This window comes from Meleagris gallopavo, chromosome 12 (assembly GCF_905368555.1).
Source record: "Meleagris gallopavo chromosome 12, MGAL_WU_HG_1.1, whole genome shotgun sequence".
Lineage (NCBI taxonomy): Eukaryota > Metazoa > Chordata > Aves > Galliformes > Phasianidae > Meleagris > Meleagris gallopavo.
The window spans coordinates 5,736,139-5,752,238 of NC_139415.1; the positions used below are offsets into that span (position 1 = coordinate 5,736,139).

General features: G+C 37.9%; 1 protein-coding gene across 4 annotated transcripts in view; it reads left to right on the top strand.

Annotated features, from left to right (window-relative positions):
* Positions 1-16,100, top strand: part of THSD4 (thrombospondin type 1 domain containing 4) — a 275,436-nt gene that overhangs the window by 49,376 nt on the left and 209,960 nt on the right. For all 4 annotated transcript variants that reach the window (XM_085233984.1, XM_085233985.1, XM_085233986.1 and 1 more), the window contains exon 5: positions 4,697-5,126. In XM_085233984.1, the coding sequence (XP_085090110.1) occupies positions 4,697-5,126 (430 nt within the window). The remainder of the gene's footprint in view (positions 1-4,696; positions 5,127-16,100) is intronic.

The window sequence follows — 16,100 nt, forward strand, 5'->3', positions numbered from 1 at the left end:
CTTTTGCTAATGTTCAAACTTGTAGTTTTTCATTTACAAGAGAAGTATTTTGATAGGCAAGTAGAAGGAAGTGCTGCAAAGTTAATGTAAAATGCATTCTTTATTCCCTCTGATATCAGAAGAGAAAGAAAACAAGTTATGCTTCAGGTAGAAGTGAGCCAGGGAACCTCTGCATAGAGAACTACGGGACAAATGTAAGAAGGAAGGAAGTGATGGAAAAGGGGAAAAATGAAAAGGTATTTGTTTGGGAAAGAGGCTTTGTGAAGAGCACTTCAGACAGCAGGTGCAAGGAAATCAGTAATCTTGCTTGTGCATTTTAAAGATGCTGTGTGTCCTTGGATCAAAGAGGGTTTCCATTCAGTACAGATAATCTGCCTGCCCACCAGCTCCATAAGTACTTCTTTCTTAGTGAACCTCAAGAACACTTGAGGTTCAAAGCGTTGTTCTTAGTTCCTAAACTCAGAAGTGAGTTAGTGTGATTATTTGCCTGCTGAGGGGCATGTATGCTCAGAGCTACAGTTGGAAAAAGCTACTACAGGAAACTTCCATTTTGGTGCTGTGAGGGCTGAGTTCTTGGTGAAGTCAGCTGACTTGTCCCTAACACAAGAGGGATTGTTAACAGACAAGAAGAATACCAGCTAACAACAACTGTTGTAAGATATGTTTGCTACAATCCCTACACTAACAGCTCAAAGACTGATTTCTTGTACTTGTCTGGGCAAATGTATTTTTTAATTCAAGTATATATTTAGGTTGGCTCAAGTTTAAAGGTGCTCATCATTTTGGTTATCAAAGTGCTAAACAGATTTGTCTGAACTATCAGGGAGGTGTGTATGTGGGAATTCTGCCTAAGAAGATTGCCAGATCTGCAGTAAACAGCTGTTATGCCTCTACTTGAGATGAACATAATAGATCAGAGATGTCTACTGGCTACATCTGACATGAAACACTTAGTGCTGCTACTTGCTTTTCAGCATATATTTTCTATTAAGCAGTAATTTGCCTTTAGATGACAACTCTGTTATTAGTGGCATAATTTCCCTCTTTGTTTTTCCACAGTAAAAGCTTTGTCAGAGTTGTTTAATGCTTAGATCTTTCTCATAGTGGGCTTTCTGATTGTTTGTCTGAAAGATGTTGACAAATTGTGATTTTGTCAACAGATGCGATTGGTAAATTTAACATTGCTCCTGTGGCAACATCCGCTGCTACATGAGAAAGATAAGCCTATTGGTTTTTAGCGTACTTGGACATGCATAGGTTTAGGGGAGTGGTGCTACTTTCTTGACCCACTTGTGACTTATGCTGTGATGCAAACAAACAACAACAACAAAACCATAAAGAGGGGCTTCCAAACCACGTTGTGGTGAGAAGTGTGTAATGTGGGTTATGAGAAGAAGGTAAGAAAAATGCAACTGTCAACTCAAACCAGCCAGTAAGCTGTCAGGGTTTGACTTAGTTCCATCTCCCACAGGTAGATCAGAGCTGAGTTGAATTAGCAAAAACCAAACAGTGTCAAGAAGGTTTGTTTAATTCTAATTATTAAGCTAATGATAGCTACTGTCTGATTTTTCCTCCTCTTTCCTACCCCCTGAATGCCCTCTCCCTATTGTTTTCTCCTCATTTATAGATCTACTAAATGTTCCCTCCCTGTTACTGCATGACATCATAAATTCTACCTGACACTCCCCAAGGAATATAAAAGCTAATTACCGCCATGCTATTTTTACAGTGTTCTTAATTACATTGCAACAAACTTCATTCCCAGTTTTTAAGGATGTTGCCAAGTGTGAATGAAAGGTGCTTTAAGGCAAAACACAGAGCTCTGACTAGTTTCCATCCAGGCAGTAGTGGTTTAAATGAATGCATGCATACTGATAAAGATTTTAATAATTAGAGGTTGAGTGTTCCACATTGTTTCCAGCAGTCTGTATGTTGAAAGAAACTTGAAGTTCCCAGCTACAAGAATTTAACATTCCATTTCATGAAAAGTGTATTCCAACAAAAATTCCAGACCGTAATTCCTGCACAAGCTGAGAAGAGTAAACTTGTGGGGACTTCAGCAAAATTTTCAAGTTGTAGTGTTAAAAAAAAACCAAAAACCAAGATGAAATAGGAATTAATAGTGCGAACATTGTTATTGCTTTCAGTTCTAAGAGACTGTTGTTGAACATCGGCCATTCAATGAGAAGTCCCTCAAAATCAATTTTTTCAAATTTTTGCAATTAATTCAATGAGATTTCAGCAGCTTTTGGTCGCTTTGTGCCCTCAGCCATGGGTTTAACCTTTCAGCTAATATGCTTATGCTATATTTAAGACTGCTGTTTGCCCATTTGTCTTTTTCCATGCTGAAGAGTCCTAGTTTGCTTGTCGTTTCTTGCATATCCTTCAGTTATTTTCAGTTCTCATTCATGACCCTGAACTGGAGGTTAACAGTCAAACATCAGTCTCATTTTTGCCCTCTTGCTTGACCTCTCCTGGTCTGTGAGCAGCAGTTCCTCCAGGCAGGTCAGGCGACGTGCCTCGCTGCTCCTCTGTGGAAGCGTTTGTAGCTGTAAAGAATTTGGCATTTACATGGCTGAGACAGAGGCGTATTCCTACCATTCCTCTGGTCTGAAAATGGCTTACTGCTCTGTTATTCTCAGCTTTCTCTTCCTGATGCCAAATGCGAGCAACCTGACAGTAGATCATACATTTTAAAACTAATTGCAATAGACTTGCTAGCCTGTGTCCACACTTTGAAGGCAATGGCACAAAACTGCAGTCAAGAAACAGTTGTTGGTCAGTCTCATTAGAGACGGGGGCAAATGTAAGTATCTATTTCTGAAGATGAGCCAGTTTGATCCAAAATCTAAGATGCTTCCTGAGAACTATAATTTCATAGTTTCTCCAGAGTGCCAAAACATGCCTAGGATGTGAAGGAAGGAGGACTTTTGTTTTAAATTTGTTCTACTCTTACCTGGAAATGAGATGCTACGTTAAAATTGAGAAATCGAATGATTTGGCTATTAAAAAAGCTCCACACAAACAAACTACATACCACACAGTGGTTGTTTAAATCCAGTTCACTTTAGCCTCAACTTCTGAACTATGAATTGCCATTCATAATTTCTGAATTATGAATTAATCTGAATTATGAATTGCCATTCATAATTTCTCTTTATTTCTTCTCCTGTCCTCTTATAGGACACTTAGTTTTTCCTTCCTTAATGCTATAAAGCACTGTATTGCTTTTCTCTGCTGAAACCACCAAAAACCTACCTCAACAATGACCATCATGGTCACAAGCAGATTAACTGCTATAAACAGCTCAAGAGTGTTGTCTGCTTATCTGCCAGGGTAAATCAGCACTCTTGTTCACACATCCTTGAGCCAGGAAGATTGATTAAAAGCCCCACGTGGCCATAAAGCTAGAATGTTAAGTGACTTCCATGGTTTCCATGTAACAAAGGTCTTGGGAGAACCTCTGAGCGAGGAAGAAAACAAACACAAGAAAAAACAAACCTAAAGAAAAGTCTTTGATCTGTTGGCTGGCTGACATCTGTAACGTTTCAGTTTCTGGAAAATAAGTATGTCAGTTTAGAGCCTTTGGTTTTCATTGCAGTTCAAGTCTGTTATTTTATACATATTAAATATATATAAATATGTTTTATGGATGGAATGAAAAGGACTTTTTTTTTTTTCTTTTTCTTTTTCTTTTTTAAGAGTGTCTCCTATCCTGAGCTGCAAAGGTTACCCAGAACATCTGTATTCACACATTGTTCTCTACTGGAAGGGATATTTTTGCCAGCTTATTTCTTCAGACTGCAGCAGTAGAGCTCAAGTCCTGATGTGATAATGTGCAAGATGGCAAGGAAAATAAATGCAAATGGGCCTATTGCTTGCAGATAAAATTCCAGGATTAACTCTTTTGAATTGTATGATTCAAATGTATTATTCATTTTGGACTTTTTAGCTCGTAGTTTGGAGCTGAGTTTTTAGACTGAGTCCTTTGTTTCTGTGGGTGTGTAGAAGACAGAGCTGCCTCTCAGTGAGCACCTGCTGCTGGCCAGTGCTCCCGGCAAGCTTAGGACTCAGTACCCAGGATGGGAGATGTACATGATCAGACAGCATCCCTGTGTGATGCTGATTCCATGTCCTGAATCTGAGGTTGTCCATTAAATACTCATTATGAGTGAATCTCACTCCTTGGACCCGTGTCCTCCTGACTCAATGCCTGGTTCTTGGATTTCTAAAAGGTGCAATTCAAATCTACTGGCTAAAGAAGGAGAAAAAGTAAACTGTACTGTAGAAAGAATATTTGTTGACTTTTCCAGAGGTCTTCTAATAATATTTTGATGTTCCTCACCCTGTTTCTGTTTATATCTGTTGAGTAGCAGTTGAAGCAGAACCACAGGAGATCTTCTAAATGTATGCAAATGTTTAATGATCTCTGCCATACTGAATTCAAAATTTCCCCTGTTGTTACCCAAATTCACAGCAGGGATTCCCTGCTGTTATGTAGCCCAAGCTCAGAGCATGGTTATGAATTTTAGGAGATTCTGAGAATTTCCATCTTCAAGGAGATTACTAGGGTTGAAAAGAACAACATTTCCTTCCACTATTGCTTTGCACTGAAAATTTAGACAAATAGCAAGTCATGAGTATCTAACAGCTTCACTTATGAATTAGTAATCATTCTTTCTCTCTCTGATTTTAGAAGCAGAAACAGAAATCCTATTGGTCCAGGAAAGTATGGATATGGAAAAGTGCCATACATTTTACCTTTACAAACTGATACTGGTCAGCAGCCTCAGAAACTTCGAAGGCAGCGTCAGTCATCAAGGAACAACGTATTTCATCAGAGTCCAAGTCTCATAAATGCTTACAGCCAGTCAGCCAGCCCTTCACTCCAACATGGGAACCTTTATCAAGAAGAAAGTGGGCCTCAGGCTGGTCACCAGGTCCTGGGACCCTCAGTTTATCAGTCACCTTCATTTCCTGTATCTCAGAACTTGTTTCATAGCAGTGACTCAACTCTTCATGGGTCTGCATCACACCCGATGATCCAGGGTCAGCCCCAGCCTCAAAGGGCTGCAGCTATTGTATGTGTTGGCACCTACAAGCAATATAAACTCTGCAACACAAACGTAAGTCTGTATTATATTTAATTTTTTAGACAACTGTTGGTTTCCCCTGATATCCTAAATTTTCACGTAGTCAAGAAATTAAGATGCACATTGTTTTTAATGAATTTTATGAGTATTTTTAATTAATTTAAAAGTATATTTTTGAATACTAGAAGTAGATGTGCAATATTGTAGTTACCTCAAACCATTCTAAGCAGTCATTAAAACTACCAGTATGGGCAATTCTGATTTGATAGAGGGAGAAACTAAGTCACAGAAACATTGATTTTTTTTTTCCATACAAATAATGGAGAAATGGGATTGGGATAGGCCATATTATGCAGTATCTTACTTCTCAGGCCCATAAAATAAGGCTAAAATTCTGGGAGTGCTATTCCTACTCTAAGTAGTATTGGAGCCAGATACCAGTAGCCTTTATCACACCAGTATCTTTCTATGGTACTGCATCAGCATCCAAGCTCCACGTGCTCTGATTTTTGGCTTTCTAGCTTTCTGTAGAGAAAATCTGTTTTGTGTTAATTTTTAAATAAAACTTATTGTGTTATTACTTCGTTCAAAAACTGTTCGGCTGGGTGTAGCTCTAAGCTCTGGGGCAATCTCCCATTGTGTGTCGGAGGCAAGTGAAGTTTTAGTATTTCTCCCCACAAGCATTTTCCATCATGAAAAAATGTTCAGTTTCTGTCAATGTCTGAGCATTTCTAATGTATCTTTTCCTAATATCTGTGTCTTGCTGGGGCTACTATTCTAACGTAGCGTCACAGAATTCAACAAACTCCTGCTAGATATTAGAAGCAGGGCATTCAAGATTGGTCTCTGTTGCTAACTCAAGAGCCCACGTGAAGGAACGTGTGGTTCTTCTGCCTGTTAGAAATCCTGCCTGCAGAACAGAGATGGTGGCAACAGAACACGATCTGGATAGCAAAAGCATAACCTAAACAAGACAGATGAATGTCTTTTTGGCTATGAGTGTAGCAATTATTACATATTTTTTATTTAAGAATAAAGTCTGCTAATTGAGTCTAGAGCATTTGATTGAAGAGAACTAATGGCAAGAAAGTTTGCACGTTTTTCTGAAGGGGAAAGCATGAAAGGATTGCTTTGAGCCTCTCAGTATAGTCCTCATTACATATTGCTGTTTTGGAAAGTCTGCTTCTGTTGTTTGAAGGGGAGAAACAAAAAACCTACATAGTGGGCGTTAATTTGGTAAGTTGTCAGTGCTGAGTTTGCTCACTTGCATTTAAGTGATATACAGATTTCTCAGTGGCCAGTGCCTGAATTCTGTTTTTACTAATAAACCTTTCATTATGGTTATATCCAACACTTAGATATTGCTTTGAAATACTCTAGGGATTCTTACTACCCTGTGATAAGCTTTTGCATGGGATCAGAGATTCTTTTTGATATATTGCATTTCCCTGTATTCATTTTGCACATTACTGCATCAAGGCAAAAAGTTGGACAGCATTCTGCCTGACCTAAAAAAGTATCATAAAGGTTTCCAGGAATGATCCCTTTTCAGAGAGCAACAAGAGATAGGTAAAGAAGTTAGAAATGAGGTGGAAGAAAGAAGCAACCACAGCCTCAGTGATGAAGGAAGGTTTGTTGAGAAATCTTGTTGAGAATGACAAGCAGGATGGAGAGAAGAGGGCTGCGAGCTGGTGAATTAGAGATGAGACATGCAAGTCGGTGTGATGAATGGTCTAACCACTGCCAATTTTATATTGGTAGTAGGGGAACATAAGTAAAAATATTTTCATGTTAATTCTGGAAACAGTTGTTTGAACAGAAGTCTTCAAAGAGGAAGAGAAAAAAATAGGGAGCATACCGTTGCTTCATCATTGCCATGGTTGCATGTGTAAGTGCAATTATGAAGAAATTATTGTTATTATGTGTGAGATTTTTAGTAAGAAAGAGCAATTGTAGATGAAGTAGCTTTCCCTGGGCAATGAAACTCTAGGCACAGTGATGTTCTTTATCTAACAGAATTTCTGTTCCCTCAAAGAAGCTATAACTGCAGTTCAGGTTATTTTTCACTGTAGATGTGGTAATTAATATGACTAGGGAAAAGAAATTGCTAAGAACGGTTTGTCTTATAAAGGCCAGGATGAGGGCAAAACAAGGCTGATAGTGTTTCATTTTGTTTGCTTGTTCTTCCTGATTAAATGCTTCTGTACATGGACTTTAATTTAATTTATCAGCAGTGACATGTACCAGAGGCCCTGACAACATGCAGAGAACAGTCTCCTTTTCTCTCTTTTTCTTTTTCAGCTCTTTTCCGGAACATATCAAAACAGAAAATCTCACTAAAAAGGAGAGGAAAATATCCTGTTAACAGTTATCCTGGTGTTTAGCCACTCCTTCTACAGTTTCTCCTAAAGGCAGTTAATTAATAACGAATTAAGTCAATCTGCCTTGGTCCATTAGGTCATTTCCTCATTATTGTACATTTATTGTTTTTTCATTAATAGCTAAACTCATTTTACATGACTGACAGTTTGATTCGTAAGAGTTAAACTTAGGGATTTAGGGAGAAGAGAGGAAGTGCTTCTATTTATTCAAGTGTTTAGGCTGGCCATTAAACCTATTCTTTCGTCTTACAAGTGGCTTCCTCTCCTCAGCACCTTGCATATACACTTTGCACATGCTCACCTCGGAGTGTTTGCTGCAGCAAACAAGCAGTAAGCATCTGTCCTTTATGCACAAACAGTAATGCCTGATCTTACTGAGAATGTAAGCTATTTGTTATGCACTGAACTTCTCCAACATAGCCTCTGTACATCCAAAATGAAGTACTGATGAGTAAATCTTCATTACTTCCTCCTGCATTAGAGAGAAGAGAATTATATGGGCGTGTGAGTGAAGTAGGGTTTGAATGCCAACTTGTTTGTGGTGTTTGTCACCAGAACAAAGGAAACAACTCCAATGGAACATTTATTTACTGAACACTTCTTGTTACTGATTCTCTCAAACACTGCCAAGTCGCTGGCTCTTCACAAGTGTCTGGATGTTGTGAATGTATTTGGAAATTAACTTCAGACTGAGGGCTGCCTGAGGAGTGAGTGCTCGCAAGGAAATTTTCAGAGTTCGGAATGTTCAAGCCTATTTGGGTAGTATTAACAGAAAGTGATCCTTCAAAAAATCAATTTTATATAATTTCAAATAATTTTTGTAAGACGTACAATGAATGATAGCTTACTGATAAGCATTCACTCTTAATATGATATCCTTAGGGGAAGTGCAGGGGGGAAGGCCCCACTGACCATGACAGCTCCTTATCTCTGCTGTTCTGCACTTCCCACTGTCCAGATTGCACCAGTGCAGCTCAGTCTGCTGTCACTTGGTAACCATAACTGCTTAAATGCTCTGATGGCAAAACCTGTCAAATAAGATGGTGATTTGGCTGCAGTGCAGCAAGAAGTACAGGAAAAATAGGCAGAGAAATTAAGGTACAACTTTCACCATGAAGAGGTACACAGAAAAAGTGGTGTTGTGGTTGAAGAGCAGAGGTGAGGTAAGAGTTCCACGGCCAGTCCCTAGCTCTGCCAAGATAGGGTAAGTTCTTCCATTGAATTCCTATAGCATATTGATGATGGTGGTACTAATTTTGACTTGTGTGAGTTATTCCATTTTTCCAGCAGAAGGCTTTTTCAGATGCAGAATCCTAATTTAATAGAAATCCAATGTTCTACAGGAGTAAGTTGAGTCTGTTTAGAACTGACATGCTCTGTCACTGAACCATGCATGTGGGCACTGGCAGGCTCCCATGGAATCTGGGATCTTGGGCCATGCTGCCAGCTTCTTGGAATTCTGCACAAGAGTGTTTTTTTAAGTTTTCCATTATATAGAAATGAAATATTTCCAACATTCCAATTTTTAACAGGTGTAAGTGGAAATGTTTAATATTGTATGGAACAGAAAATGTAATTCCCAGAAGGCCTTTTCACAACTGCTGCAAGGATGTAGTTGAGATGCTCAAATTCTGAGGTAATGACAAATAAAGGACTATTTACCTTTAAGATAACTTTTTTTTTAACTGAAAAAAAAAAAATTCCCAAAGAACTACTGCATAGTTTGTTTATTCTCTTTTTGAGATTTGTATGGGGTAGGTGTTTGACATAAGTGGAAAAGCAGGGTTATGATGACTTATCTCTTCCTGAAGGAATTTTATATTGACTTTATGTGAGGAATTTTTCCTTCGAACACTGTAGGATTGTATTTACTTTTGGTACACTGATATTCTGTGGTTGTATAGGAAAATTATTAAAAGCTCAGATGGGTTTATGTTGCTTTAGGTATAATATACTTTGTATTATATTTCAGCAGAATTTCATAAATATTAATTCAGAATGCATTATTACAGATACAGTCTTAAGTTACCTGGCAGTGGCACAGAGATGTCACTCATAAAATGTCTCACATAGCTTGATCAATTGTCCCTTGTATTCAGCTGAGTCACATAGAGACATCTTTGATGAAACTCTTAGACTGCAGTTGTTTCCCTTGCATCTCTGCTATGGAACTTTATGACATCCCCCTCAACAAGTGAAAAGACTGTGTTAGCACAAAATTGTGTATTATGACATTTTTATTAGAATTTAAATAACTTACGGGAAACCGGCTGCCTTAAATCATGAGGGAAAATGTTGGCATAACTTCAGAAGCTTTCTCTGACAGTTTTATTCCACCAGTGTGCTCTCTACTTGGGGAAGTAGCAGAACAAAAAGTCAACTCCTTTACACAAAGTAATTATTGCTAGGTTAATGTTTTATTAATCCAGTAAAATGTTCATAACAAGGCAAAAATCACACAATTCAAAAATTATTTTGATGTCTAGAGTCTTCTCTTTTTTTTTTTTTAATTAAAAGTTCAGTTACAAGATAGTCTTTGATCAATAAATGCAAGTTATCGTAAACTAACCTGTCATGCAGGGGTCCAAAAGTCATGCTCTAATGCCCCGTTGTGCAAAAACCTATCAAATCATGAGTTTAAAAAGCTAGGTATCATGTAAAAATATTGTAATGTGTATATTTGTACAGGCATAGCCTTTATTCTCCAGGCCAGGGAGAAGTGATCAGTGGGTCTGTAATGCTCTCATGTAAACTGCCTGCTTCATATAGGAACAATGAGATTTTATCTTCATCCAAAGCCAGATAAAGATACTAATAAGATATAATACCATCTAAGATAGTTTAAACACCAAGCCAGTAAAAGAGAAATATCCCACTGAAAAGTCAAGAGTATGTGTCAGTCTGTGAGTGCTTTATCACAAAGGCACAGTAAGTAAATTATATGTTGAGTTTGCACATAGAGTAATTGCACTTTTTCTAAGACTAGAAAGGCCGGTGTTGCCCAAACTAGTCAATTGCACAACTTAGTAGTGCTTGAAGCATTTTGTGACATGTTGTTCTAGTTTAGTGAGCGGTACCACCCCCTTTCATCCATGTGTTCCACTCAAATGCTATGAAACAGTAAGTGGAATTCACACTGTACATTTGGAAGATCTGTTGTGAGTGCTCATACTGATGGCGGTTAAGTTTAACCTATAGAAAATAGTACTGCTTTTGAAGCAGTAGTCATGTATAACTTGATATTAAATGTCACGTAACTCAAACCATGGTGAATATGGCTCAGGACTATGTACTGTGGTCTAAGTTCTATCCATGTAGAAATCCCTCTTCTAGTAAAAATTCCCAAACACTCCTTGTGATGTTCAACCTAAGCTTTCAATTTCCGTCTTGTTTCACGCTATTGCTCCTAAGTGCCTTCAGGAATTCTCATGTCTGTTCTTGGTGTTAATAACCTGGAAGCCAATTTCCCTCTTCTAGCACAAGAGTGGGCCAATTCCATAGACATTCAGCATCATTAGTATGGAGTTTAACACAAGCACTGTGGAAGCTGAATTTTCCAGAGGCTCTGTAAGCTTCACAGTATGTATTTTCTTGAGTTTTGCTGTTCAGAAATACTGCTGAAGGCATGGTTAACAGCAGTACCTCAGGATTTTAGGATACCACGAGATGCACTGAGCTTGTTATTTTTTGTGAGGTTTAGTATGTAGTTCTGAAGTTGTTAAATGAGTTGTCTGGTGAAATTTGAGAAGTCTGTGTACTGGTTGAAGTTAGATGATGAAGAATTCATGCCCAACAATTGATGAAGATTGAGACCCTCAACTATGCCTAGTAATAATGTGATATAAAAATGTTAATAATTCTTTGTAGTGCCTTAAAACTGAAAACAAAATGCATATCTGAAAAGTAAACTGAAAAGTAAATGCAGATCATTTGGCTAAAACATTTGTTTCCTAACTTTTCAGCAACTTAGGAGTAGGTCTGACTTAGTAATTGGAACCATCTGAGATGTTACCTTTTTTTGTTCTGCGAGCAAAAAGTGCGTATGTCACAGAGGAAAGGAAGAGAAAAAGAAGATCCTCAGTGACTTAGCTGGCTGTTAATAACAGCATTAGCACTTGAAATATTATAGAGTGATTTGGAAACTTCGTTTTGATGCTTTTTGAACGGAAGCAATTATTTTCCTTCAGTGTAAAACATGACTGTGGAGCGTTGAGATGCGTTACCTTGTTCAAACCTCTGTGCCAGGTTTTCAAGAGGAGACTAATCAGTGAAAATCGGGAGTTCAGAATTTCAACCATCTAAAGTCAGCTGCTTGCATTCCTGACATAACTGCAGATTTGTTTAACACAGTACTGTAAATTTGAGTAGTCATTTATCAATATAGACAAGCGTTGTGGGAGATATTCTAAGGCATTCCAACTTGTCTTTGCTTCTTTATGTCAAGTGATATTGACAAAAGTTTTTGAGATCCTCGTGTGTAATTACTCAGTATTCCTATAATTCAAACAAGAAATTTGCTTTTTATTCATTTGTTAGTTTAATTGCTTACAGTTTTTAGAAGTAGGGGATGCTGCAGATGTCTAGAAACACTGTTAAAGGGAAATCCCTTGAATTCATTTTCAAAATATGTATTCTTTGAAATATTGCCATTATAGGCATTTGTTACTAATTCCCTTTAATTAGAGGCATAGAAAAGACTTCCTGTCAGATGTCGGTATCTGTCTTAGTACATGAAGAGACTTTTTTCCTGGTATTAGTTCAGGACTACTGATAACAGTAAACTATGTGTTTTCAAGGTAGCATGAATTCCATAATGGCAGGAATTTATAGAGAAATTAGCTGCCAGTACACTCCCAGCCTTCTCTTGTACTGACAAAGGTGTGTGGAGGAAAAAGTAAGTATAGGAGAAGCTGCCAAAATTAAGCCAAGGTTGCTTAAGGAGAAAGTGGTCTGTTAGCAGTGCTGTTGCTGGAGTTTTTAGCTTTTTTGTTTGCTTTTTTAATTTAAATTTTTAAAATTATTTTTAACCAAAGCCCTAAACCTGCAAACAAAAAATGGTCAAAACTCATGTAAAAAGAAATGTAAGATTACATGAGCAGGACTGTGTTTCCTTTCTTACAAGGAACAGTTGTGTCGGAGGATGATGGCCTTCTCTCTCAAAAGTGCTGAAAACGGAGCAACAGTTAAAAAAATCAGCTGAAGTGGTAGTGATAAATAAATATTATCAGGCTGCAATGGTCTGTGTTTGTTTTGCTTGCACTTCTCTGAGTCTGCTATGTATTAGTCCAGAAATAACACCTTTCAGGGCATCATTTTGTACATGTAGAAACATGCAAGCTCAATTAATAAAACAGTTTCCTTAGAGTGATATGTTGATGAGGCTTTTTATCTTTCAGTTCTTGACTCATAGTTGTGGAGAAGCCAATCCCCTATTTTTTGTAGCCGTCACCGCAGTGTTAGTGAGGCGCTGGGTGATCTGCAGGGGGGGTAGAAGTCAGGAAAAGATCCTATGCGTCTTCCTGAAAACTGTCTTCTGTTTTTAATTTCAGTATTCAGTAAATTCCATGCCAAGCAATGTACTGTTTTCTCTATTTCTGATTGCATTATCAGTTGCAGATAGCAAGCCTGCTCGCTATCTTGACTGCCCATTTAAGACCTCTCCGAGTCACTTTTTGGTGACAGTTTCTTATGATGGTGCATAGTTTACTTCCTGGGTAGCAGAGTGCTGCTAGAGGATGCTTAGTGTGACGCAGTCAAACTGGCCCAGGTTCAGGGCTTTGTGAGCAATCACAAAGGAACTCTTATGTGTTAAGAAAATTACTTAATTATTTACTCTTTTATTTTACCCCAGGTTCTCTGCATAGATCTGCAGCCTCAGTTATTAGTTATTATGATACACTACTTAATGTAATTATTATTCAGCTTTTGGCTCCCTGCCTTAAAAATGTTCATTGCAGAAAAAAATGGCTTCTCTAAGGGCTATTAATTGAAATTGTTACCCCAGTGTTTGATTTAACATTCACAAACCTGCTGTGCGATTGCAAGATCTAATCTTTGTTGCAAGAAAGGGAGCTAAGGTATAGAATAATGAGATACAAAAAAATAGTAAATTATTTAATGCCCTGTGTTGAGTAATTGGGATTTTTTCCATGTTAGGTATCGTACTTATTACTTGACGATACTCAAAGCAAAATTTGCATTGACCGAAACTGCAATTATGATTTGGCAACTCATCTGCAAATGAGATCCAGAGGTTTTCAGTCAGACACCAAAAATGGAAACTAAGTAGTTTCCTGAACTGAGAAAGGATTGAGCTAAACTGTACTGTAGGTGAACTTTTTCTCCTATAGTAGTAGAGTCCCTAGAAACTGCAGACCATCTTTTGTGTTCTTCAGTGGATACATCTGCCATATTCCTACTACCTTCTACTGCGGATGAGGCAGAGATCATACAGTCACTCTTCTACCTAAACATTCCTGTTTCATCCCCAGAATTAATCCCTCCTGCACACTGAATGAGTCATAGGTCATGGGGGAAAAAATAGTATGCGATTATACATATGAGGCACAAAGAGCCAGAGCAGATAGTAACTGCATGGACAATCTCATGTCTTCTAAGTGGAGACTAAGCATTTTCTTAACGTCTTGCACCATACTGCATGAACCTTTGTAGTTTCAAAACAAAAAACCTTCAGAACCAGAATCCTACCATGTGATAGGTCAGCATTTACATGCCTCATCAGCCTGTTGCAATTGAGCCATGGGCTGTTCAACCCCTACTAGTACTACAGGGCAATGGAAATACTTTGCCATGGTGTTGATGTGTTGTTTTTTTTCCACCACAGGTGTTTCAGCTATTCTTCCAAATATAGTCTCTCTCTGCTTTTTGCCTTCTAGCAGAAGCACTCCCATTGTATTTTCTTCATTAGTCATGCTTTTCCATCTCTTTTCCGTCCAGTTCTACCTCCTTCTACTTAGGCTCCTTCTCTTCTCTCCAGTTCCCTCTGGTTTTACTGTCTTCTTCACAGGATCCTCTGGCCAATTTGTGCATCCAGCATCATTTATTGAATCCATCTCTGAACTTTTATTTATGTTTTTTCAAGATATCCCACACATTCTAGATATAGATGTTTGTATTAGGCTTCATCTGCGTTGCCCATGGTGCGTGCAGCAGAATCAAGGTCAGCACCAAGAGAGGAGGGACATGTCTCTCCTTTCTGGTGCCTACCCCAGTGCAGACCTCAGGAGTGCATACCAATGATTGCTGGAAAGCTGCTTGGCCTCTTCGAGTCTCAGCTTTGGAACATGCCTTTTGTAAATGAATTGTTCCAGTAATGGAGTTGCAAAACTTCAGCAAGCTTTTAGTGAGCATGTGCAAAGTAGGATTATCAGTATTTTTTCAAAAGCTTATGTCTGGCTATATTTGGATAGATTTCCATATAAAAGACAAAAGATGCATTCTTGACAAAAAACACTTTCCTGGCTGACTTAATTTTACTCATTATAGGGAGACAGTTACATTTTAGGAAAAAAAAAAAAAGAAAGAGTATTTGAAGCATGGGAAAAAAATAGAGCACTTCTCTGCTCTTGTTTTTCTTCAGACTCATTTTTTGGAAGAAATACTTAAGTCAAAAAACAAGATTAAGACAGATACCAGCAGTGGAAAACTGTAGCCTGGACAGTTAAAGTTCAGTGAACTCATAAGTAAACAGACAGTGCTACCAACTGCAGCTGTACCAAAGCATTTTAAGACATGCTAAACGTATCTGCCAGTTAGTTTAAACTGGTTTAGTTTAAGTAGCAGATAGTTTAGGATGTTTGTGGTTGTGATTTTTTTGGTGGAAACGTGAACTCTAAAATGAGAGTAATGCTGCACTTTCTGTGACTGTGGCTGAGAGGTTGCAGAAGCCAAGCATATATTACATTTATGGTGCCTGCAACTTTGTGTTGTTGTAGCAGATGCTCCCCAGTGCAAGTCATATTTAACACAAACAGAACAAAATAAATTCTGTCAATAGGTTTATCAGAATTCACCCTAGATGTCACTCCTGTACATTCGTGCCTCATACTAACCTGCACAGACATTTATGTTCCCTGATTGTCATATAAAATGGAAGACTATGGGTAAGAACAGAGATTATTTGCTGTAATTAGATTCTTTAATTAAGATGCAGAGTATTATGGCAATACAAATCAAAAACTTTCTTAAACTTTTAGTCCTTCTGCTGAATCAATCCAGTTACTCCCTCCTCCCTCACAGAGGCCAATCATTTAAATGAAATGCATGAAGTTAAATTTACCTTTTAAAATGATCAGGATTTCAGACAGAAAAACTGGTAGGAGATTATATCTTCATACTGGCAATGCTGATAGAATAAAAGAATAAAGTAATGGGGGCATCTCAGAAAGATAGTCTTCTCAAGAGAAATGTTGTTGTTTTTTTTTTTTTAAATGATGTAAAATTTTGATGAAAAGTAGTTTGTGTTTTATTCATTTGGTACAATTTTCTACAAATTACTTGAAATAAAAATATATAACTGCTCTCTTTTAAGTGTTGGTTTCACTAGCGTTGGCCAAGAGTCTTTCAAAGCTGATGCTCATGGTGTCTTTCAAAAATTGTTTTGGAG